The following is a 27,323-nucleotide window of genomic DNA, read 5'->3' on the forward strand; positions in this document are numbered from 1 at the left end:
TGAATTAGACAAAGAAATATTACAACAAATAGAAAAAAGGAAGATCTTAAATAAATCTAACAAAAAGGGATCCGAAGAATATAGAGAACTTAATAGGCAAATTAGAAAAGGAATCAAGAAACAAAAAAGAAAAGAAGAAGAAAAATTAATAACAACAACTATTGAAAAAAATAAGAGTACGAAATGCCTCAGACCGATACTAGGACGACGTCAGATAATATCATTAACGGGAAAAGACGAAAATGAAATCACAACTTGAGAAAACATACTGAAACGAATAGAAGAATTTTACACGGGACTCTACAGAATACATCAACAAGACGATGAAATGAGACCAACACGGAAATTAATAAAAAATGTTGGATCGGAAATAATGCCAAAGGTAACAATTTCAGAGGTACCTACAGCATTGGAAAACATGAAGAGAAATAAAGCTGCAGGAGAAGATAGGATTACCACAGATATGATATTATAAGGAGGTAAGGAACTCATTGCAATTGTAACTAAGCTTATAGACAGTTGTTTACACCAGGGCAAAGTCCCTAAAAGCTGGAACAACTCCAAAGTAATCTTATTATACAAGAAAGGTTATAATAGAAAGATGGAAAACTACAGGCCTATCAGTCTACTGTCACACCTGTTTAAAATACCAAAGTCATAACTACCCGACTAAAAAGGAAATTAGATGAATACCAACCATATGAACACGCAGGTTTTAGAATAGGCTATTCAACTTCCGATCACCTGTTAACCACAACAATACTAATAGAAAAATATAACGATTGCAGGTTTCCGGTTTTTATAGCATTTGTAGACTGCGAAAAAGCTTTCGACACCATAGAACACAAGGCCGTAATAAACGCAATGCAAAATTGTAGAATAGACAGCAGATATATTAACTTAGTAAAAGAAACTATGAACGAAGCTACAGCTACATACCACCTGAATGAAAATGAATACACGAACCCTGTGCCATTAAACAGGAGAGTCAAACAGGTAGACACTCTATCACCCAAACTGTTCACCTTAGTTTTGGAGGACGTGTTTAAAAATCTAAATTGGAAATATAAGAAAATAAACATCAATGGCCGCTACCTCTGTAATCTACGATTTGCGGATGACATAATCCTGATAGCTACTGACCTACACGAACTGCAAACCATGCTTTTTTAGAACTACACACAGAATCTTCTAAAATAGGACTGAAAATGAATTTAAACAAAAAAAAGTCATGCACTCCGAAGAAACCGTGACAATAATAAACGACAAAGTTATAGAAAAAGTTGAAGAATATATTTATAGATTTAGGACAAAAAATAATACCAAAGTAGGGAAATTCAAACGGAAGAAATAAAAAGAAGAAGAAAGCTAGTATGGGCAGCATTCCGCAAACTGAACTATATAATCAGAAATCAGCAAATTCAACTACATCTTAGATCTAAAGTTTTTGATGCATGTATTATTTCGATACTAACATACGGGGCACAAACAGGGACAATCACAAAAAAGAATATGAACATACTCAAAGTCACTCAACACACGATGGAAAGAGCAATGCTTGGCATATCACTTAAGGACAGGAAAACAAACACATTGCTAAGACAGAAAACCAAAGTCACCGATGTGGTACAAAAATACTTAAAATTGAAATGGGAATACGCTGGACATGTAGCTTGAAGCGATCTAGGCAAATGTCACAAAACAATTCTAACCTGGAGACCATACCAGCACAAAAGACCCAGATGCAGACCTACTATGAGATGGACAGAAGATCTAAAACACCCGTGTTGAGCTGCCCCCCCCCCCCCACTTGCAAAAATTAAAAAACAAATAGCCCTGATTTATGAGCTTTCATATTCCGCAAACTAAAAATTTTGAGCTCGTTCCACTGAGCAGGAATTTAATACTTTAGTGGGGGAGGGGGGGGCTGAGTCAGCCCATCCCCCACTACTTAAAAATAGGAATATTGAATCGGTTTTTGCGGCAGAATTACGAGCTATTTATGAGCTCTTGAAATTATATAGTTTCGATTTTTGAGCTCATCCCCTTCACCCCCAAACAACCCTTTAATTGATTTAACTTAAGAGAAAAATGCTGAGAAATATCGTATTGCGGATATAATTCCTATAGCTTATATACTCTAAGAAAAAACCATTAAATCACGTGCATTTCGATTATTGAGCTACAACCCCTTCGCAAGAAAACCACCCTATCTTCCCGGCTTAAGAGAAAGTTGTACTTAAAATGCATTAAATTGATTATTTGGCGACTACATATCATTTAATCATTTATAAGCTTCCAAATTACGCGCATTTAGATCAGTAAATTGCAATTTATTTTGTATAGTGCAGTCACTGAAGGTAAAAATCAACGATTACCTTTAATTTCGGTGAACCTTCATCGATTTTCACGAAAATTGGTCAGTGGGTAGAGGATACCTCAAGAAACAAAGGTGACATGGTACCACCTTGCGTCTTTACCCTGAGGGTGGATACCGCCCATTCTCGAGGGTGAAAATTATTTTATAAAAAATAACTGCACAAATCTATAAAAGAACAAATTATAAGCAAAATTTATTATATAAAGTTATTAAAATAAGTCAATATTTTTAAGTTATCAAAGATCAAAAATTTTAATTATTCGTGAAAAAAAAATGCATGTTTTGAAGCGGTTTTTCGTAAATCACTGAAAAACTGTAAGTTTTTACAAAAAAGTTAATAGTAGTTTAATTCGTATAGCTTATATTCTAAGAATAAACTCTTAAATCACGCGCCTTTCGATTATTGATTTACAACCTCTTCGCAAGAAAACCATCCCATATTCCCGGCTTAAGAGAGAGTTGTACTTAAAATAATTAAAATTAATTATTTGGCGACTAGATATCGTTTAATAATTTATGAGCTCGCAAGATATACGCATCTTAATTATTGAATTGCCATTTTCTTTCTATAGTGCAGTCACTGAAGGTAAAAATCAACTATGACCTTCGATTTCGGTAAATCTCCATTCATTTTCACGAAAATTGGTGAGCGGATAGAGGATACGTCAAGAAATAAAATTAACAATAACAAATTAGCCGGGGTATACGTCACCCCTTCTCGGGGGTGAAAATTACTTTATTAAAAATAACCCCACAAATCAAGAGAGGGACAAATTCTAAGCAAAATTTGTTATATAATGTTATTAAAATAAATCAATAATTTTTGACAGTTTTTCAACCAAAAAAATTTGACAATCTTTTTTATCTAATTAGTTTTCTTATAATCCTCTACATTTGATAGATTTCAAAGTGTCAGGCACCCACAATTATATTAAATATATGACATCCCTTAGTCCTTTTACTAGGAACAATACATTTTTAAAAGTTTTTCCTATTTGTCATTTTCCATACTTTGACCTCTGCCCATATCTCAATAACATCTACGAGCAAAGACCTTCACATTAGTACAAGTGTCTACAATAAAGCTATTTCGTACTAAGCTACATTAAAAACACACCCACTCGAACGTTGTCTTTCTCATTTCTAATACAACATTCTCTGTTTCTCAACACACATCTTCCTTCAGGATCCATTCAAATTTCAAAAATTTACTATGTTTTGACCTACGAAGCATGTCTGCTTGCCAGAGCCGGATTTAACTCAGTGGGGCCCCTGGGCAGAATTGGTGTGGGGGCCCCTGGGCAGAATTGGTGTGGGGCCCTACCTCCTACCGTTAAACAAATTGTTGTTATGACTATGGTATGGTTAAAGTCCGGGTACTTTTCGAGATTTCTTAACTGAAAATTCCTTGATTATGTCGGGCATGTCTAGTTGCTTTAAGACATTGTGTTCAATGCTCATTATAAGGCGATGGTTCAAACGCTGTTGGCCTATCATAGACCGAAGTCGATTTTTAATTAACTTAAATTTTTAGAATGATCTCCCTCCACTGCAGTTAGTTACCATCAGAACTAAATATAAACGAAGTGTCACTACAACGGCATCGTTTGGAACCGCATCATTCACATTTTTCTCTTTTAACCGTCGGTACATTTAAAGTTCTTTACTTATATTTGATGAGCCGATTTGCTCTTTAAATGAATTGAAAAATTATACAAATTGTACTAGTTCAACACCTAGTTTTTTTTATCTAAATCATTGCTATAATTGTCGGTAAGCTTCAGTGAGTGAGCTTCAATTTCATTGAGAGTTAAATTTTCCAAATAATGTAAAAATCCAAAATTGGAATGAATGGATTCATATGCCGAAAGCCTATGACTTGAAGAGGAAATGAAGTGATCTATCATAGCTATAAAATTTTGAGTCCTAAATTTCTATGATGTTGTCATTTCAGTCTTTGAAATAATCCTTAAAAGAATATAAATTTTTTAATTGATTTAAGTGCCGCCACTCCTGAAATAAGGTCAATATTTGGATCTTGGAGAATACGACTTGTGCTGTTTGTCCTCTCTAATATTTCATTCCAAAATATTGCAAATATCCCTGTTTTCAGTAAACACACTCGATTATACAAACGATTTGTATCGCTACGAGTTTTAAATTGTTGCCCATCGTCTTTTGAAATTTTGGATAATACTCCTTTAATTTGATTATAATCTTTAACTAGTTCTTTTGCGGCATCACTTCTAGATGACCATCTAGTAGTATTTACTCTTTTTTAGGAACAATAATATTTCTGCCATGGTCGGCGTTGCTCTCGCTTAAAGACGTTTTTAAACATTCGATTAACAAGTTGTATCTATATGTAGAGGAAGTGAAAAATACATACTAGGGTTCATACAGTCCTTCCAAGAAATCAAAGAATTTTACGGCAACAGGACAACACTTAGCTGCAGCTTTAGTAACTAAATTTAGAGAGTGGGCGACACGTAGAATCTACAACGTCAAGATATTGTGTTATCTAAATTTTAGCTGAACACCATTGTATTTTCCATTCATAACTGACGCATTGTCGTAGGACTGTCTCCTGCAGCTTTTCAAATCGATATCATCTTCTTGCAAGAATGTCTTAAATATACCTTCTGCTTTATGAATGTAATTTGCCAAAAATACATTTTTAATAGGAGAGAAACCTTTCATATAACGAAATATTACAGGTAATTGATTGACAAAAATTATTCTATGTGAATAATGTACCGATTTTTTTAAGTTTGGGGCTTTGTGGTGGCCCCCAAAAGAATACCAGCTGCCCAGCCTGCCCCTCCTTAAATCCGGCCCTGCTGCTTGCCCTCTCCCTCACCTAGCTATCCTATTAGCATAAGTTGTCACCCCTGAGGGGGATGACATATACCCCGGCTAAGTTGTTATTGTTAATTTTATTTCTTGACGTATCCTCTATCCGCTCACCAATTTTCGTGAAAATGAATGGAGATTTACCGAAATCGAACGTCATAGTTGATTTTTACTTTCAGTGACTGCACTATAGAAAGAAAATGGCAATTCAATACTTAAGATGCGAAGAAGGGGTTGTAGCTCAATAATCGAAAGGCGCGTGATTTAAGAGTTTATTCTTAAAATATAAGCTATACGAATTAAACTACTATTAACTTTTTGTAAAAACTTACAGTTTTTCAGTGATTTACGAAAAACTGCTTTAAAACATGCATTTTTTTCACGAATAATTAAAATTTTTGATCTTTGATAACTTAAAAATATTGACTTATTTTAATAACTTTATATAATAAATTTTGCTTATAATTTGTTCTTTTATAGATTTGTGCAGTTATTTTTTATAAAATAATTTTCACCCCCGAGAAAGGGCGGCATCCACCCTCAGGGTAAAGCGCAAGGTGGTACCATGTCACCTTTGTTTCTTTAGGTATCCTCTACCCACTGACCAATTTTCGTGAAAATCGATGAAGGTTCACCGAAATTAAAGGTAATCGTTGATTTTTACCATCAGTGACTGCACTATACAAAATAAATTGCAATTTACTGATCTAAATGCGCGTAATTTGGAAGCTTATAAATTATTAAATGATATTTAGTCGCCAAATAATCAATTTAATGCATTTTAAGTACAACTTTCTCTTAAGCCGGGAAGATAGGGTGGTTTTCTTGCGATGGGGTTGTAGCTCAATAATCGAAATACACGTGATTTAATGGTTTATTCTTAGAGTATATAAGCTATAGGAATTATATCCGCAATACGATATTTCTCAGCATTTTTCTCTTAAGTTAAATCAATTAAAGGGTTGTTTGGGGGTGAAGGGGATGAGCTCCAAAATCGAAACTATATAATTTCAAGAGCTCATAAATAGCTCGTAATTCTGCCGCAAAAACCGATTCAATATTCCTATTTTTAAGTAGTGGGGGGGCTGCCCTCAGCCCCCCCTCCCCCCCACCAAAGTATTAAATTCCTGCTCAGTGGAACGAGCTCAAAATTTTTAGTTTGCGGAATATGAAAGCTCATAAATAGCTCATAAATCGGGGCTATTTGTTTTTTAGTTTTTGCAAGTGGGGGGGGGCAGCTCAACACGGGTATCTAAAACGAACTACCGGGAAAAATTGGCTACAAGTAGCTAACAACAGAAAACAATGGAAAGGAAGACTTGAAGAGGCTTATGTTCAGATGTGGACGTGAATGGCTAGACGAAGAAGAAGAAGAAAGAAGTATAATAGCATGCTGAATTATTTTAGTTGTGTCAGTAATGCAGTACACGATAGTTCTAGTACCTAAAGGGTCATAGTTTTACCTTTAGATATTAGAAACCAATTTAGCTCCGTTATAAACTCTTAAGCTGACCACTCACGGTATTACGATGTCGTTCGACAAGATCATCGATGATATCAATTTCTGCAGTACTGTAGCAGATATGTCAGTCTGCCCACGGTCAAATGGTACGATATTGTTGGATGAACGGTCACCACGATCAACATTTTTACCAATTAGTCCAATTGAACAAAACTAAACGACGTCGCAGTACGTTGAGTGGGCGGCTTTACGCAGAAGACATCTTTGATGCTGCAAAATCCTATGCGTTTCAACCTAATTATAGGAATAGTTCCTTAAGAACAAGTTGAAAAAAAAACTGACAGATATCATAAATCATTTATTAGAATAAGATTAACAAATAAACTATGAAACTTTAACAGGAATAACCATTAGGTTTAAAGCTGCAAGAACTCGATTTCTTCGCTCCAGTTATTGAAACCCCAGACCAATTAAAATTGGAACAACCTTTTGATCCACATAGGATATAAACAGCCATGGCGTTGTTAGATGTCATACTTCCTGTTATTTTGTTCATTTTCAGTCCAGATATGGGGATGTTATTTCCAGCCTTACCAGTACTACCACCATTTGCATAATCTTCTTGAACGTTAATGCCATAATTGGTGATACCTGAGATTTGGATGTTGCTGTATGTTACGTCTTTGATGTATCCTGTGGCGGCGTCAGTATGTGTTTTGATGTGAATGGCATTTCTAGAGTTCTTGACAATGGAATTTTCAAAAGTAATATTTTGTGCATAGTTTTTGGAAGAGTCAGTTTTACTCATGCCAATGGATAAGCTAAGACCATGTCCACCAGAACAAGTCATGTGATTAAAATGAAGGTTCTTACCAGAATTAACAGCTACACAGTCATCTTGGTTCTGTACAGTGCAATATTCAAAATTAACTCCGTCAGATCCCGATATATCAAAACCATCTGTATTATGTCCAAGCTTGTTTTTGTCTCCAGCTGATACGTCAATGTTCCAGTTGCTGATCGTAAGTTGTTTTGAATTTTGAATAGATACACACTGATGAGGGCAATTCAGAAGATTGATATTTTTAAATACGGATCCACCAGTAGCTTGAATTTTGAAAAATTTAGGTTTCTTATTACCTTTATCACCTTTTCCATCCCAATAGTGAGCACCTTGACCATCCAATTTGGATCCAGAACTTCCTTCAACGTGAATATTGTTACCTTTAATCACAATCAAAGGTCCCTCCCAATAGGTTCCATATCCAAAACTGGTTGTTCCGGAAAACGTCAATGATGTGCCTGATTTGAGGTCCAGCTCCAAAGTTTTTCCTGCAGGTACTGCTAAGTTTTGAACAACGATGTTGGTGCAACTTTTTACTGCATTGTCAACGTCTGCCCACTTTGAGATTGTGCAGCTAGCACCAAGATTTGTCTGATTTAACAATGGAGAAGCTGATACTGCAGCTACAAAAGCTATTACTAGAACCGAAGTATGGGTATTCATTTTAGATTACTTACTACTAGAAAACTAGCTTGTTTTCGTTTTTATACCTAAAAATAGTATGTATGTACGTAAATAGTACGTAAGTACCATTTTTTATCTAAAGTGGTAGTATAAACTATTGGAGAATTTTCCGTCATTAAAGATCATTTGAATTGATTGTGAGGCAACAGTTCTAAATAAAGAAAATTTTATTAAAAAAAAATAAAACTTATCTTGAAGAGTTAGTTATAAAATTTACCATACGTATAATCACAAAATATAAAAAATTAAAAAATATAAGTACATGTGAGTAGAATAAATCGAATTGGGAATGAGTTGCATTATTTGTATGAAGATTTGTAATAAAACTTGTAAAAATGCAATAGTTTTTGTGTGAAAAGTGCATTTGTTTTCTTGTACCTTTTCGTATATCCATTTTCCGTTTTCTTTTCTGTCCCGTATCGTATTTTTGCAGTGTTAAAATTTTCCTTGGTCTCCCCTTTGCTTTTAATCGTCGTACTTCATAAACGTCTTTGACAATTTTTTTTGTTAATTGTATTTATGTTTATGTATCTTATTACCTTTCCCTACTTGATTTTAGCTATGTTTTGTTGCTTTTAATATTATTGTTATGAATTTACTGATTTATATTTTTAGACCCTTGTCATTATTTTACAAACTTACTCTTTAATTTATTTAATACTAGCTGACCCGGTGAATTTCGTTGCACCTTATGTACCTTATGGAATGTATCTTTTGGTTCTACATCGTATAAAATTAAAAAAGGACAGTTTGTCCAAAAAATTAAAAAATAATTATGGGGGGCAAGCACCCTTTTTACTTAGTTTGGTCGTACCAACTCAGAAACCTTCCCAGGTTCATGTACAACTACTTTCATTAAGGCTATCATATGATCAAATGCATAGTTTGCGTGTCTATAAGGTACATACATACATACATACATACATACATACAAACATTAATTAAGTAATTTATGTTACAAACACTAAAACAAAAACAATTTTCCAAAAACTTTATCTAATTACAAATAATTCTGCAAAACTGCGAAAACGTAAATTCAAAAATAATCATCATCATCAGTCCATAGTCATCCCTTGCTGAAGATAGGCCTCCTCGAAAAACTTCCATTCAGATCTATCTTGCGCTGCTGCAATACAGTTGGTATAAATTCTCTTTATGTCGTTAGTCCATCTTGTGGGTGGTCTTTCCGAGTTCCCGGGCATTATGTCTTCTACACCACTACTTTCTTCGTTTCTTACCTTATCTCCTAAGACTAGATTATTTAAGACAGTTTTACATCTCAGTTACCCCTATTGTGACCTCTTTTTAAACTTACACAAATTCCAACAACTACCAATAAGTTAAATAAATTCGATAACTCAGGGCTGTTTTATCCATTAGGCAATATAGGCAGTTGCCTATAGTGGCAAATTATAAGAGGGCGGCAAAAATACTGTACAAAAATATTTGTATATAAAAATTAATCGAATAACATTTAAGTACATAGTACATCCATCAATGGAATATAAGTGGGCATTCATTTCTAGAAAACAAATTGCATTTTCTTAACACTATTCATTCAAAAATTCAGAAGTCGTAAATTTAGGCATATTGGGCCGTCGGCAGCACCGCAAAGGCGGCGGGCGCACTGTTTTATATTTTTTTAAACTGAATCATTTTGGGTTATTCATGGTTGAAAATTTGCCATTTTCATTGAAAAATGTCGCCATTTCGGACGGTTTTTTGCGAATACCTTAAACATTATGCATCTAACGAAAAAAACTATATAAAACATTTTTGTAAAAAATCAAAGAGATTCGTTTCTTCATAAGTCTTCTAGTGATAGCATAAAAAGAGATATGGTAGGTGAAAGAAAGTTTTTTTGTGCATGCTCAAATGGGTGTGTTCAACTTAATAACAGAGAAATGGTCGATTTTAAAGGTATAATGCTATCAATATGTTTTGTAAGTACTACCTAAAAAGACCTTTAAAACGACCGCACTGTTAAATTTCGATTACATTCAAACCAAGCGAGATATGGTGCAACAAAAAAGGATGACTAATTTATTTTAAGATAAAATGCGAAGTATGTATATTTTAACCCCTCGTCCACCAGATTTAAATGCATCGTTTTGCTTCTACAATACCTTTTACTATAGTCTTATTTCTATGTTCAACAAGTTGGTCGGGTTTAAAATGTATGGTTTTTGAAAAAATAAGATCAAATTATAGAGAGCATTTTTTAATTTCTTTTAAATTCTTCCTTTTTCGCCATGTAACTAGAAAATGATAATCAGATAACGTAATGAAAGGAAAATAAAATGGTTACCTAAAAGAAAACCTACATTTTTGTAAGGTATTTTTTCACGTATCTCTTATCACTTTTGAATTACATGGAGAAAAAGGAAGATTTTTAAGAACATTTAAAAATGCGCTCTATAATTTGATCTTATTCTTTTCAAAAACCATTCATTTTAAACCCGACCAACTTTTTGAATATAGAAATAACAATATAGTAGAAGGTATTCTAGAAGAAAAACGATGCAATTTAAATTCTGGTGGATGAGTGGTTAAATATACTTCTCATTTTTCCTTAAAATACATTAGTCATAAGGTTTTTGCACCATATCTCGCTTAGTTTAAATGTAACCGACATTTAACAGTTCTCGTTTTAAAGGTCTTTTCAAGAACTACAAAAGGTATTCGAAGCATTATACCCCCAAAATCGACATTTCTCTGTTATTTTAAGTTGAATACACCGATTTTAGCATGCACCAAAAAAAATCTTTTTTCACCTACCATCTCTTTTTTTATTAAAACTAGAAGATTTATGAAAAATTGAATCTCTCTGATTTTTCATAAACTACAAAAATGTTTTATATAGTTTTTTTTCGTTAGATGCACAATTTTTATGGTATTCCCAAAAAAAAACAGTCTCCGAAAAGTGTCATTTTTCAATGAAAATGGCAAATTTTTAACCACAAATAACTCAAAAAGTATTGAGTTTTCAAAAAAATATAAAACAGTTATTGCTTAGAATTAGGTTCTCTGGCCAACTCCGGTGTTAGTTTGATAAAAAAAAATTCCACCCCCGAGAACGGGTAGGAACCACCCATAAGTTAAAAGCGTCATAGCGTAGACTTTGTTTCTTGAGCTATTCCCTACTTACAGTGAAAATATCAAGTAAATTGATGCAGTAGGATGGAATTCGGAGCCAAATACCCTCACTGACTGCACTAGTAGATACCTACATCATTCATACATGAATGAATTCACTTAAAGTTCATTTGGATACCACAATAAAATCACCAATCACCAATAATTGACATAAGTATTTAAAGAAGAGTAGATTGAGAGATATTTTCCCTAATTTTGATATTGCTTTGCGCATTTATTTGTGCCTCCCAGTTGCCAACGAACGTGTCCGCTGAAAGGTCATTTTCGAAAATGTCAAGAATTTAAAATAAACATGAAAATAATTTCCGATCAAGTATGACGCAAGAACGTCTTAACAATTTGTCGATTTTGTCCATAGAAGGTGACGTAACAAAAGCGATAAATTATAACGACATATAGATGATTTTTCCAAAGAAAAATCAAGAAAGAAATCTGATGTGATCGAGCTGGAATAAAATTTTTTTGTATTCTTATTTAAATAAAAAAATTTGCTTGCAATTTTTTTTGGCAAAAATGGTACATGCTTGAAGGGCGGCTACTAGAGAATTGCCTAGGGCGTCAATTGACCTAAACGCGGTCCTGCGATAACTTTAAATCAACACAAAATTGTTTTTTTAAATCTTAGGTCTTTTGACAATAAGATTTGCTTGCTGACTTTAGTTTTCGAATAAAAAACTTTTGTGTAATGTGGTTTCTCTAACCACCTTCACTGACAATATACGTGAATACATTTTTAACTACAACATCGAGTTTATTTTATTTTAAATGATTATTTTTCACAATGGAGTGAGTGTTGTTACATCATTTCTTATTTTAACTAGCTGTACAACATAGTCTTTAAATATGACAGGTTAATTTTTCAAATTCCTGTGGAACTGTCACTTCTGTCGTGTCATCGTTCAGAAGTCCCCATACATTTCATTCTCACTTGCTGCCATACTGTCACCATGTGAACAAGTCAAACCATAGCTCATATTTTACCTGGGGTGTATTAATGGAATATTTTAAACATCCATGCTTAAGTTAGCATTTCTAACCGATGTTTCCTTGACGGATTACTTGTAAAGGGATTTGACCCACATATTTTTGTAATACCATATCTTGGTGGTTAGCATGTAAATGTCACGTCAGTATAACCTACAACTTTTCTTAATCGTAGTCAAAATTTCAAAATCTTTGCACTATTTTACCAGGTTATATTCATTTTAAGTAAGCACTGATGATGATTGGTCAACCAATCGAAAACTAGTTCTGTGATGTAGCCCTTTTTAGGGAATTTAAATATATACCTTTTATAAATGATTTTATTCTTTTTTGTATTACATGGTATACAGCCAACTACAGGAAAACTTTTTCCTTGTGGATTTCTATCTCTTAACGTTATGCCCAACAATGACCTTTCCATTCTACGTTGAGTCACTTGTAGTTTTTGTGCAGATGCCCTTGTTGCAGAAGAACAAGCAGGACACATTAATTAAAGGCTCTTCTTTTTAAGCTGATAGGTATATCACCTTTAAAAATATGACGCAGTCTTCCATATGCTACCCATCTTAGAGTTATTCTTTTTAGCATCTCAGCAGTTTGATTGTCTCTGCTAACTTTTACCATATTTCCAAGGTATATGTAGCTGTCAACAACTTTAATTTCCACGTCTTTTACCTTTTAAGGATGGCTCGTAACTAAAGTCGTCATCATTCTTTTCTTTTGGTAATTAATATTTAGACCTACTTTACGTGCTATATCGAGTTGATTCCACATATCATTGTCAGTTTTTAGGTAATCAGAATTTAGAACAATATCATTATAGAAAAGAATAGAAATATGCTTTATTGTCACTGCAAATTTTTACAATTTTATGGACAAAGCTTACATACTGTCATAAGAAAAACATAATTTAAATAGCAAATAACAACTACAATTTACTAAAATTGGATAAATCGTCAATAATGTACAGTATAAGATATAAAAGCCAAGACAAAAACAATTTATTGCAAAATATATATAAATTGCAAATTGAACATACAACAAATAAAATAAAATAGGTACAACATAAGGAACTGACAAGTTTATGCTACTGCGTATGGAACCCAATTTTCTTAGTTATTCATTAAGAAATTCTTCTATTGAATAATATGGTCTTTTGGATAGATAGGCTTTTGTCATTTTACGGAACTTAGGGAAAGGTGTTGCAGATTTAAGTTGTAACGGAAGATGATTGTACAGTTTCTTTGCGGAATATAATACAGATTTCTTTACTAACTCAGAGGATGGAATCGGTAAATAAATATCAAAGATTGAATTTCTCGTGGAGTAAAGATGATTGGGCCTTGATGGAAAGACATAAAGGTGTTTACGAATTAAACAAACCGTTTCTAGAATATATAGAGATGAAAGTGTTAAAATTTCGTGATCTCTGAAGTAACTTCTGCAATGTGTAGATCTTCTGAGGCCAAACAAATATCTTATTGCTCTTTTTTGCAATCTAAAAATGACATCAAATTGAGCAGCTGTACTAGAACCCCAAAAAGGAAGACCATATCAAAGATGAGACTCGAACAACGAAAAATATGTTATTTTAAAAGATGCTAAATTGAGTTCCCTTGAGACAGATCGTATTGCATAGCAAGCTGAGGCGAGTTTCTTACTTAACGAATCGATATGAAGGGACCATTTGAGGTTGCTGTCTAAAAAATACCAAGAAATTTTACAGAATCAACGGTACTGATCTGGCTGTTATTAAGAGGCAAAGGTTGAAGAGCTCCTTTATAGGATAATGCTACTGTTTTATTTACGTTAACAGAGAGTAAATTAAAGTCAGACCAGGTCTTTATCGTCAGAAGATCCGAAGTTATAGTTTCATGAAGAGATGCAATAGTTGAGTTGCTCCAAGTGATACTGGTATCATCAGCAAAAAGAAAAATTTTCCCATTGATTTTTAAATTAGTGATGTCATTTATAAAGATAAGGAACAGTACAGGACCCAATACTGAACCTTGTGGTACTCCACATACGATGTTTTTGAGACTAGAGTCAGTATCATTTGCTCTAACTAGTTGTTTCCGATTATTCAAGTAGGATTGGAACCAATTCAAAGAAATACCTCGAATTCCATAGAAATTTAGTTTTGTAATCAAGATGTCGTGATTTACACAATCAAAAGCTTTTGCGAATCATTTGCGAATCGTAGATGACTAAGCATCTCACCATCGATATTTATTCCTTAATTTTTTCCATTCCGGTGACTTCAAAGCATGTACAGTAATGAACAAATTAGGTGACATAGTATCTCCCTGTCGAATACCTCTCCTGATATAATATATCTTATTGGTAGGACCGTGCAGATTTATCGTTGTTGTAGCATTTCTGTATTATATTTTCTATAATATTGCTGTACCTATGATCATTTCGATACTTTTCCAATGCCTTAAGTAGTGCGGGTAGTTCGATATTATCAAATGCTTCATGAACGTCTCTAAACATTAGAACTAGAGGTATATTGTATTAAATTGATTTTTCAATTAAGACTTTTATGCACTGTAGGTTGTCATTTGTACCGTAGTTGGGGCGAAAACCAGCCTGTTCTCTTGACTGATACTGCTCAAATTTTGATTCCAGTGGATTGGCTACTATTCTGATGTACAGTTTGTATAAACGGTTGAGTCGAGAAATTGGCCTGTAAATCTCTAGGTTCATGTTTTCACCCTTTTTATGCGGAAGAGTTGTATAGTACATTTGTTTTACGGTTTTTGCTGTAAATTTTAAAGAACCATTTGGATTGACATGGAATTTGGCATAAGCATAGCTTATTGTCAAAGCAAAAAAGTGATATTGTGCTAATGTGTACATTTGCCCTGGGTGAGTTTCACCCCTTGTCGGGGTGAAAAACATAAGTTCAAAATAAGTCCGTAATTCGAAAAACTGACTAATTCTAACTAACTTTTATTCTATACAGGTTTTTCACTAAGACAATACCTTCTGAGTTATTTGCGAGTGACCATGTTGATTTTTCAACAAAACAAATACGTTTTTAGACAATTTTTCGCAAATAATTCAAAAAGTAAGTATTTTGTCGAAAAAAATATTCATAGTAAAATATAGCCTGTAAAAAAACTGGTGAATGCTTGAAGTCTCTAGACCCAGTAGAAGCAGAGTTATACCTAAAGAAAAATAGGTTCATATTCGCCAAATTCTAAATAGAATATTTCAACGTTAAATAACCAAAAGATGAAGAACTTTTTCGAAAAGATTCTAGCATCAAATGTAAGCAAGTTATGCTCAAAATACTGTTAGTCCCTTTTGGCTTGGCAAAAAAAATTGAAAAAATCACCCCCCAATCAGCAACTTAAATAAAATTGATCGTTACCGCTTCACAAGTTGCTTTATTTATGTTGTCTTTATACGATCTGTAAGTTGCATTGACTGAACGTCCTTATTTAAAAAAAAATGGTTCTAAATAAAATTTTTAACATTTTTAATCTTGAAGAAAATGCGTTTTTTCAAAAGAACTTAAAAATTATTAGAGGTACCTACCAAAAATCTCAAACAATAAAAAAAATCGCCCTTACTTTTCTGAATATATTGTATTTTTCTGTTTTTCTGTGAGAAAAAGATTAGTTGAGATTTGGTGTTTCTAAATTTGCATATACCTACTCGTGATTAGTGACTCGTTCAAGCCTTTCCACTGAAGCCCTTTCAAGAATAAGAACTTTGAACCGATGAAACTTACAGATCCATTAAACAATATATACACCAGTACAGCAACTTGTGAAATGGTAATTTTATTAACGAATCATCATTTGAGATGCTAATTAGGCAGTCATTTTCCCATTTTTTCACCAAAAAAAAAGGGACCAACTGTATTTTGAGCGTAACTTGTTTAATTTTGATGCTAGATTTTTTTTATAAAAGAGAAATAAAAGTTTTTAAACTATTTAAAAAAGTTGTTGTTGAGTTTCCCCAAAAAGGGCTTATTTTTTTGCTTATTTCACGTTAAATATTCGATTTGGAATTTGACGAATATGAACCTATTTTTCATTAGCTATAACTCAGCTTCTACTAGGTCTAAATATCTAATATGTACACCATTTTTTTTCACTTATTTACTGACTATATATTTGCTAATATTATCTTTTTCGACAAAATACTTACTTTTTGAGTTATTTGCGAAAAAACGTCTAAAAAGTGGTTATTTTGTTGAAAACGAACATATTATTCACTCAAAAATAGCTCGAAAAGTATTCACTTGGTGAAAAAACTCTATAGAACAAAAGTTACTTAGAATTGGTCAGCTTATCGAATTCCAGAGTTATTTGGGACGTATATTTTTTCACCCCTGAGACTCACTCCAAGGGCAAAAGCACACATCGGCACAATATCACTTTTTTCTTTGACTTGTTAGCTATGTGTATGCCAAATTTCATGGCAATCCAAGTAGTGAAAGGAATTTCGACTCAATTCAGGCTCTCTGCTTAACCCAGGTATAACATACCAAAAGGCACCGCCAGGAAAACATTCCACTTTGCGGTTCAGAGAGCCCATATGAAACGAGTCTTTGTACTCTATGCAGAGTATGGCATTAATAAAATAAGAAAATCTACGGTTTCGTTTTGATTAAAATCTGTCTTCCTCCATCCCCCGATAGCGCTATTTCTAGGTCTACCTGTTGTCAAGGAGGCTCTAAGGAAGCCTAAAGAATATTTTTACCATTCCGACCGTAGATTGTCGATATAAATTAAAATAATTTATATCGCAGTATGGATAGAACGCCCTCTAACGGGGAATAAGCGAAATTAATTTCGACTCAATTCAAGCTCTCTGCTTAACCCAGGTATAACATACCAAAAGGCACCGCCAGGAAAACATTCCACTTTGCGGTTCAGAGAGCCCATATGAAACGAGTATTTGTACTCTTTGCAGAGTATGGCATTAACAAAATAAGAAAATCTACGGTTTCATTTTGATTAAAATCTGTCTTCCTCCATCTCCCGATAGCACTATTTTTAGGTCTACCTGTTGTCAAGGAGGCTCTAAGGAAGACAGATTTTTACCATTCCGACCGTAGATTGTCGATATAAATTAAAATAATTTATATCGCAGTATGGATAGAACGCCCTCTAACGGGGAATAAGCGAAATGAATTTCGACTCAATTCAAGCTCTCTGCTTAACCCAGGGTATAACATACCAAAAGACACCGCCAGGAAAACATTCCACTTTGCGGTGCAGAGAGCCCATATGAAACGAGTCTTTGTACTCTATGCAGAGTATGGCATTAACAAAATAAGAAAATCTACGGTTTCGTTTTGATTAAAATGGGCTCTCTGAACCGCAAAGTGGAATGTTTTCCTGGCGGTGACTTTTGGTATGTTATACCTGGGTTAAGCAGAGAGCTTGAATTGTACTAGTTATACCAAGTAGTTCTTTAAAACTTAGAGGTTTTGCAATATTTTACCGTTAAAGAACGTACTAGTAATGGAGTTGTTCCAAGCTATAGGAATTTTTTGAGTATACAAGCAGAGATTAAAGAGGTCTTGTATTTTTTTCAGAAGAGAAGCTCAGAAGTTTTGTAGCTTCTGTTACTATTTCATCATCTCCTGGAGCCTTGTTGTTTTTCGTTTTTTTTTTAATGCATATTGTATTTCATCTTGAGTAATTTCTGGAGTATCCTCAGATCTCTGGTTTTGTACCTTTTGTCTATTGTTCATGCAAAAATATATGACAAATATTTTATATCAACTGACCCCTTCAACAAAATGGTCTTTATTTATTTTTATAGTCCTATCCTTTTAGTAGAATTTTACCTGAAACGAAAGGAATAATAGAACTGGACTTTCTGGCGTCTTGCGTCTAAAAAGAGATTATAACTCGTTCTTCCCTCATCAACTACTCCAACAATGATACAGTAATGTCATAATGTCAACCAGAAATATAGCAATTTATAGCCATTTAAATATTATTACTTTTTTTAATATTTTTCTTTTAAATTTCATGTATTCATAATGTTGTCAAATGCTCTAATAATAATTGTTTTTATTCGCACTATATTTTAATATTTTTGTTATTTCCTGACTGTGTTTCATTAACGAATATTACTTTACCTTTTTTTGGTATAATATATTTTTATTCTTATGATGTTTATTTGCTCTGCCCACAGGTAGAGGGAGAAAGAGGAGACCAAGGAATATTTAGAGAGATCATATTATACGTTATCAAAAATAAAAGAGATAAATCGTTGGAAGTAATAAATTATCACACAAAGTAAGGCATAAAGAAAAATAGAAAGCAGGAAAGTCATTTTCCGCAAATCGCCAGGAAATTTTGACATTCCTGTCAAAATTTCTTGAAGAAAAGTCAGGACTTCCTTACTGTAAGGAAATGTCATTTCCTTACTGCAAGGAAATGATATTTCCGTACAGTTGTTAGTGTTCTACATAAATGATAGAAAACACATTGCTTATAAGGAATTAATTTATATTTTGAAAACATCAAGTCATTGCTGAATACATTTTTAAGATCAATTTGTTATATTTACAGTAATTTGACAGTTAGTACAATTATTGAACATTGGAGGAACACTCTTAGAACTATGAGAAACATTTTGGACAACATGCAGGGTGGAAGGGTCATTTTGTTGAATATTTTGTACTGTGAAAATTTTATTTGCCACCTCAACCTTATTGTTAAGCGATTCTTAATTAATTTTTCAATTTCTTCCTTCGTTAAAATCTTAGATTTCTTTGCCCTATAACCTTGAGCTTGCCGTTTCAATAAAGAACGAAGTTTTGAGTATGTAGATATATCTACATTGTGTTTAAGTGCAAGGGTTGACTTCAGCATTGAATAATTGGCCCATAATGTTGAAGATTTCATCTTTAAACAAAGGTCTAGGAAGTATGCCATTACAACATTTTCTGAGAAAGAACTCGTATTTTTACTCATGCGATAATCCATAAAACGTCTGTATGCATTTTCGTACTTTTCTCTTGATTTCTTTGGCAATAATTCTAATGAAGCAGTATTCACTGCCTCAACCAGCTCTGGAGGAGTCCCAGGAATGGAAATTTCATCATCACTTATCATTTTACTTTCGAGAACACCAGCAATTAAATTTATAAGCGTCAAGTTTGACAATTCAACCTCAATACGTTTCCATAGTAACCCAAGTAATTTTATTAGGAATTTCAAAGCACCATTTATTTGGGAATAAAATTATCGCGTTTTTTTTAAATCAATAAAATAGTATGTTTACCTCGTAGGAAAAGCCACATTCCTGGACTCTGTGTTGCTGAGTCTCGGCTTGCGCCTCGACTTAGCAATCTTCACAGTCGTCCAGGAATGTTAAGCTTTTCCTACCCGGTAAACAATGTACTATTATTGTATCACTTGCATGGTAACAAGGTTTTATTAAAACTCATCAAAGAGTTGCAATTCATTCTTTTTCGATTTAATTTACTGACATACTCAACATTTTAATTTTTTATTTTTGAGTTTATCTCAATAGTAAATATTATAACTACCTGTTGAATATATTAGCATTTTTTAATTTTCTAGTAATCTTTAGTGATTCTTTAATAGTTTAAACTATCACTTCAGATAAAAAATGGCACTTAAACACCTTTTTTGGGGTATAAAAACAGAACCAAGATAGTTGTTATAGTAGAAAGTAATCTAAAATGAATATATGTACATCGGTTCTGTTGATAGCTTTTGTAGCTACAGCTACAGCTTCTCCATTTTTAAACCAAACAAATCTTGGTGATAGCTGCACAATTTCTAAATGGGATGACGTTAGTAATGTAGTGAAAAGTTGTACCAAAATCGTTGTTCAAAACTTAGCAGTACCTGCAGGAAAAACTTTGGAGCTGGACCTCAAATCAGGCACATCATTGACGTTTTCCGGAACCACCAGTTTTGGATATGGAACCTATTGGGAGGGACCTTTGATTGTGATTAAAGGTAATAATATTCAAGTCTCGGGAAATTCTGGATCCAAATTGGATGGTCAAGGTGCTCACTATTGGGATGGAAAAGGTGATAAAGGTAACAAGAAACCTAAATTTTTCAAAATTCAAGCTACTGGTGGATCTGTATTTAAAAATATCAATCTTCTGAATTGCCCTCATCAGTGTGTATCTATTCAAAATTCTAAACAACTTACGATCAGCAACTGGAACATTGACGTATCAGCTGGAGACAAAAACAAGCTTGGACATAATACAGATGGTTTTGATATATCGGGATCTGACACAGTTAATTTTGAATCTTGCACTGTACAAAATCAAGATGACTGTGTAGCTGTGAATTCTGGTAAGAACCTTCATTTTAATCACATGACTTGTTCTGGTGGACATGGTCTTAGCTTATCCATTGGCATGAGTAAAACTGACTCTTCCAAAAACTATGCGCAGAACATAACTTTTGAAAATTCCATTGTTAAAAACTCCAGAAATGCCATTCACATTAAAACACATACTGATGCCGCCACAGGATACATCAAAGACGTAACATACAGCAACATCCAAATCTCAGGTATCACTAATTATGGCATTAACGTTCAAGAAGATTATGCAAATGGTGGTAGTACTGGCAAGGCTGGAAATAACATCCCCATATCTGGACTGAAAATGAACAAAATAACTGGAGGCATGACATCTAACAACGCCATGGCCGTTTATATCCTATGTGGATCAAGCGGTTGCTCCAATTTTAACTGGTCTGGAGTTTCAATAACTGGAGCTAAGAAATCTAGTTCCTGTAGTTTTAAGCCTAATGGCTATTCTTGTTAAAACTTCATAGTTTACTTGTTAAACTTATTGTAATAAAAAAATTATTCTGTTTATCAGTTTTTCTGTTATAACTTAGGAAGTCCTTAATTATACGGGGTGTAACAAAAAGGCAAGAGAGAGCAATTTGCTGTAGTTATAGCCAACCTTTAGTAATGGAAAAAGCACCTTAAGAAGAAGAAGAACAAAAAGGCAAGTCATAAATTAAATCACAGATTCTGGAACCAAAAATAATTCGACTGAACCTAATTTACCTTAAAACTAATATGCACTGAAAAAAAGTTACAACCGTTTGAAATTACAAAATTAAAATAAATTTTTTTGTATTGAAACTGGACATATTATGGAACTCTTGTGATATGAGTATCTTCTTCAGCGGAATTTGTGCAGATATGCACCCCATAATATGCATTTTATTGGACGTTTTGTTCCCTTACAACTCCCCCCAAACTTTTGTGTACGTTCTATATGGATTATTATTGTAGTACCATTATTAAAACTTTTTGCCTATTGGTATTTTTTCGATAAGCCAGTTTTTATCGAGATTTGGCTTCCTTTTTTAATTTACTATGTTATTGGGAAATAAGCAATAATGTAGGTAATTTAAAAATGAAATTTATTGATATACACTTCTGAGGTCGTTACCGAAATACAAAATATTTATAAATTAAACAAATTTTTTTGCTTAGTAAAAATAATCTTCTAATCTGACTTATTCATATCGGCAATTCAGAGAAAATATGTATAATATTATATCTACATTTAAAGTAGAAGACTTTAAAATGATATTGCCAATATTTATGTATTGCGTTCCTGGGACTACTTTATTAAAAGATAGTTCATTCGATTACATGAAATCAACTTTAACTTAAGAATATCCGTCACAAAAATCATAGCATATGATTTTTCTTTAAAAAACAACCACATGCGATGGAGACAGTAAAATCCTTGTGTTGGTGATTCCATAGTAAATCACGATGAAACACCAGGAAAGAACATCATGATACTATTTCTATATGGCAAGTATTTAGTCTTAAATTTAGTTTACCCATAAAACAAACACCAAACTCTATGCGTATGCCATTTTTTAGGTGCACATTTCTAAGGTAAGTTAGGTTCAATCGAACTATTTTTGGTCCCAGAAAATGCTATTTAATTAACTTATCACCTGCCTTTTTGTTACACCCTGTATACAGGGTGTTTCATTAATAATTGTCCATATAGTAACTGGAGAAACCTTAGCACAAAATACGAAGATCTAACCTAAAACATTAAATAAAATGTGGCTCCTTACTGAGTTACAGGGTGTTTTATCTAAAAATTTAAAAACTATTTTTGCTCAGCATTTTAAAACTATTCGACGTATCCTTTTCATACTTGGCAGGAAGTATAGGTACTGTACAAACAACTTAATTATCTTATACAAACGTTTCTGGCTATTACCAGAGGCGTACGACGGGGAAAAGTAAATGGTTGACCCCTTTCCAAATTCTACACCACTGGCGGAATTGCTATTTTAGTTCAATTTTTGGGTTCTCCAATACTTTATATGAAAATAATATACTCTTCATTCGTAACGATAAAGTCATTAGTTTTTGAGATCTTTGAAGTTAAAAATGAAACGACACGGTTATTTTGATTAATGTATTGTATCGCTTCACTTTTAATTTGAAATATCTCGAGAACCAATCATTTTATCGTTACGAATGAAGAGTATATTATTTACATAAAGAGTATTGGAAAACCAAAAAATTACACTAAAATAGCAATTTCGTCAGTGGCGTAGAATTTGGGAAGGGCCAACCAGCCACTATCCCCTGTCGTACGCCTCTGGTAGTAGCTAGAAACGTTTATTTATCTTAATTTAGTAGGATGTATAGTACCTACACTTTCTGCCAAGTATGATAAGGATAAGCCAAATAGTTTTAAAGTACTGGGTACAAATAATTTTTAAAGTTTAAATTGTAATCAAAATAACTGTGCCGTTTCATATTTAACTTTAAATATCTCGAAAACTAATGACTTTATCGTTACCAATGAGGAGTATATTATTTACGTAGAAAGTATTGAAGAATCTAAAATTATACTAAAATAGTAATTCCTCCAGTGGCGTAGAATTTGAGAAGGGTCAACCATTCACTATCCCCTGTCGTACGCCTCCGGCAGTAGCTAGAAACGTTTGTTTACCATAATTTCGTAGGGTGTATTAGTACCCTACTTTCTATTCGCACTTTCTGCCAAGTACGAAAAGAATACGTCGAATAGTTTTAAAATGCCGAGCAAAAATAATTTTTAAATTTTTAGATAAAACACCCTGTAACTCAGTAAGAAACCATATTTTATTTAAGTGTTTTAGGTTAAATCTTCGTATTTTGTGCTAAGATCTCTCCAGTTACTATATGGACAATTATTAATGAAACACCCTTTATAAGTAAGAAAAATATAATAGACAAAATAGTTTTAGATAAAGTAAATGTGTCCGATGAAGTATTTAAGAAAATATTCTTGGTAATTATGATAAAACTTGTAGGCTTTGATGCCGTAACACTGCAGCTGCAGTTAAAGGCGTTTACCCATGCATTCTGCTTGAAAAGAGGGCAACCATTGCTCTTTAGACATGAGGGTTACATTAATTGGCAAGGTGATTCTTAAAAAATATGTCAACGTGTCACATAATAATTCGCTTTTATTGAATTGGTAATGTACATATTCGCAAAATGAATTTTATTAAAAAATATTTCGGATATATGCATTAGATTAAAACCGATAACTTTTATTTAAAATTGTTCTGAAGCTCTTGTCCTCTGGCATCTAATTTATTGGGAATAATCCCAACTTTATCTTTAAAAAAAATTTATTATGATTAATGTTTTTATTATATATTTATTTATTAAGCTCAACAGGCCGTGAAGGCCTAGGGCTGAAAGATTTAATTATTCCTTACAATTACTATTACATATTTATATATAATGCTATATCCTATACTACTATAATATATACAATATTACATTTGTTTGTATAAAACACTTAATACTACACTTAACATTATAGTCTTTCCATACATTTCTTCACCACTTCCTTCCATTGTTTTCTGTCCAAAGCTTTTTCTTTCCAGTTTACAATATTACTTTGTTTTAAGTCTTCATATACGCTGTCCTTCCATCTCCTTCTTGGTCTTCCTATTCTTCTTTTTTGTATTGGTTTACGTAATAGAACCATTTTTGGCATTCTCGCCTTTCCCATTCTTTCTATGTGTCCTAAGTATCGGATTCTCTGTGCTTTGATTGCCGTCGTTATTTTTGGTTCATTATATAGTTCTTCAAGTTCCTTATTATTTCTTCTTCTCCATTGACCGTCTATTTTCACGCCTCCATATATTGCTCGTTGTATTTTCCTCTCCCATCTTTCTAAAAGGTCTATTTCTGATTTTTTAAGCACCCATGTGTCACATGCATATGTAGTTGTAGGTCTGATAACTGTTTTGTAGATTCTTATTTTTGTTTTTCTTGACACATCTTTGGATTTCATTAATGGACGCAATGCTCCATACTTTTTGTTTGCTTTTGCTATTCTTGCTTTTATTTCCCCTTCCCCATGTCCCTTTTCATCTACTTTTACACCCAGGTATGTAAATTCTGAAACTCTTTTAAATGCGCATACATTTTCTCCTTCTATCTCCAATGTGAAATTGTCTTCATTTTCTTTATCTGTTTCTCCCATTATCATGTATTTTGTCTTTTCCTTATTTATGAGAAGACCAAAAGGTTTGGCTTGTTTTATTATATTGCTCATTAATTTTGTTAGCTCTTTCTTACTTGTCGATAATAATGTTAGATCATCTGCGAATGCAATACATTGGTGGCCATTTTTAAAAATCGTTTCCTGTGTGCTTATTTTACTTTTCCTGATTATTCCTTCCAGTATTACATTAAAAAGAGTCGTTGATAGTGGGTCTCCTTGTCTTAATCCTTCCTTTGTTTCAAAATTATTTGATTTATGTCCCTTCCATGCTATTTCGTTTGTGGAGTTATGCATAGTCATCTTTACCATCCTGACGATTTTACTTGGTATGCCCATTTCTTTCATTAGTGCGTACATCTGTTGCCGCTTTACCGTATCATAGGCCTGTTTAAAGTCGACGAACAGGACGTATACTGCTATTTTATGTTCGTAGCACGTAGTTTGGATTTCTTTTAACGCAAATATTTGGTCTGTCGTCGACCTATTACTTCTGAATCCTGCCTGATATTCGCCCAATATCTTTTCCGTGTATTGATTCAGCTTTTTTCTTAAGATGTTTGTCAATATTTTGTACACGACTTCTAGCAACGCGATACCTCTATAATTTTCACATCTCATTTTATCACCTTTTTTTTGTATGGGGCATATCCTTGCCCTGGTCCATTCTCCTGGCATTCTTTCTGTTTCCCATATACTTTTTATCAGGCTATGTATCTCCTTGTGTAGTCTTTTTCCTCCTGCCTTTATCATTTCCGCCGATATTTCCGTTATTCCTGGGCTTTTATTGTTTTTTAGCCCTCTTATTTCATTTTCTATTTCTTCCCTCGTAGGTGTTTCTATTACTATATGGTCATCTTCAATTTCCTGGATTGTTCCCCTTTCTTCTTCGTTTTTGTTTAAAAGTTGTGTAAAATAAGTTTGCCAATTTCTCATTATTTCCCCGGGTTCATTTATTAATATTCCTTCCTCATTTTTCATATATGGGTATGTTTCTGATATCCCCTTTCCATTTTTCTTGTTTCCTGGTAAAAGGATCTTATTTCCTTTTTTTGGAATTTTTCCTCTATCACTTTGAGTTTTTCTTCTTTGTATTTTCTTTTTTTATTTCTGCATGTTCTCTTCATAATTCTCTTCAATTCTCTATATTCTTGTGTGCTAATGTCACTATTATTTCTTAAGTTTTTTATTCTTATTTTTCTAATTTCTTCTGCTTAATGTTTTAATGATTAATGTTTTTACACTTAAGAAATCGTTTTTCAAATATAAAACATTTATAAACTAAACGAATTTTCATTTTGATAATTCAGAGATGTATTAGGTATACATTTTCAAGTATGGTTTAAAAATGATATTAATATTTTTGAGTTGCATCCCTGGGACGACTTTATTGGAAGATAGTTCATTCAATTTCGTGAAATCATTCATTAGATATTATAAGATAAAAATATAGTTGAACCTGCTTATTAGAATACCGGTAATAGGAATATCCCGCTTTAAGGAATATAAATTTGAGGTTCCGAAACGTTTTTACTAGCCACATATGAGCGGTTATTAAAATATGCCGGTTATAGGAATACTTTTGTTTCGCACGAATGCTATTCCAATAAGCGGGTTCGACTACTACATAATGTACGATATAACCAAGGATTATCGGATCCTATTAAAGTATAAATATGGATTTTCAGTACATATTAGGTTAAATTTGTAGTGTATAAATTTAACATAAAAATGTTGTATATTTATGGATAGTTTTTTTGCTTCTTTATCAGGTTAATCATTAGTTTTAGGTTGCTTAGTAGCAGATTAGACTTACTAATATAAAATGCTGGTTAATCATAAGGTGAGGAGCATTTTTCTATCAATAAATAAATAAAAATTATCTCTATATTCAGTGGTATAAATTTATTTAGACTTATTTAGACAGGGTGCCCAAAAAATTTTAGATTTAGAACTAGATTTATTTACATAAGAAATATGTGTGCAAGTTATTTAGTACAAAATATAGTTTACTACTACCAGAAAACATAAAAAAATGTTTATTGAAAAATAAAAATAATTGCTATTCGCTTAAATTAAGTGCTCAAATGACCACCCAATTTTGCCTTTTAGCAGTAATATAACCGAATTCAAAAATCCACTTTAACACGTGGATCATTTCTGTTTTTTTTTTACAAACTCACAATCTTATTCTATTTTTTAAATCTTGTAAATTTTGTGGACGATTGACAATTTAGGTGATCGTCGTTGATTTCTTAAAATGTATTGAATTATATTAGAGGTAATTAAGTACATAACTTTGTCTATTACTGAATCAATCCAAGAAGTTTAATATAAATGTTATTATGTACATAAGAAGTAAGAACTACAAAGGTAATTAAGTTTGGATATGGAGATAAAACAGAAACACAACAATAAAATCGCC

At 32.9% G+C, this 27,323-nt stretch overlaps 2 protein-coding genes across 2 annotated transcripts; one reads left to right on the forward strand and one right to left on the reverse strand.

The window, feature by feature from the left end:
• Positions 1 to 7,038: 7,038 nt before the first annotated feature.
• On the reverse strand, positions 7,039 to 8,225 carry LOC114335564 (polygalacturonase). The gene has a single exon (XM_028285809.2). It carries the CDS (start codon positions 8,200 to 8,202, stop codon positions 7,090 to 7,092), a length of 1,113 nt encoding a protein of 370 aa, XP_028141610.2. The 5' UTR covers positions 8,203 to 8,225; the 3' UTR covers positions 7,039 to 7,089.
• Positions 8,226 to 20,012: 11,787 nt separating this feature from the next.
• On the forward strand, positions 20,013 to 21,214 carry LOC114335565 (polygalacturonase). The gene has a single exon (XM_028285810.2). The coding sequence runs from the start codon at positions 20,051 to 20,053 to the stop codon at positions 21,161 to 21,163; it is 1,113 nt and encodes a 370-aa protein (XP_028141611.1). The 5' UTR covers positions 20,013 to 20,050; the 3' UTR covers positions 21,164 to 21,214.
• Positions 21,215 to 27,323: the final 6,109 nt, after the last annotated feature.

The sequence above is a fragment of the Diabrotica virgifera genome, chromosome 1, assembly GCF_917563875.1.
Source record: "Diabrotica virgifera virgifera chromosome 1, PGI_DIABVI_V3a".
Classification (NCBI taxonomy): domain Eukaryota; kingdom Metazoa; phylum Arthropoda; class Insecta; order Coleoptera; family Chrysomelidae; genus Diabrotica; species Diabrotica virgifera.

Coding starts and splice junctions, on each gene's coding strand:
- LOC114335564 (XM_028285809.2), bottom strand. CDS start 8,202: ATGAATACCCATACTTCGGTTCTAGTAATAGCTTTTGTAGCTGCAGTA.
- LOC114335565 (XM_028285810.2), top strand. CDS start 20,051: ATGAATATATGTACATCGGTTCTGTTGATAGCTTTTGTAGCTACAGCT.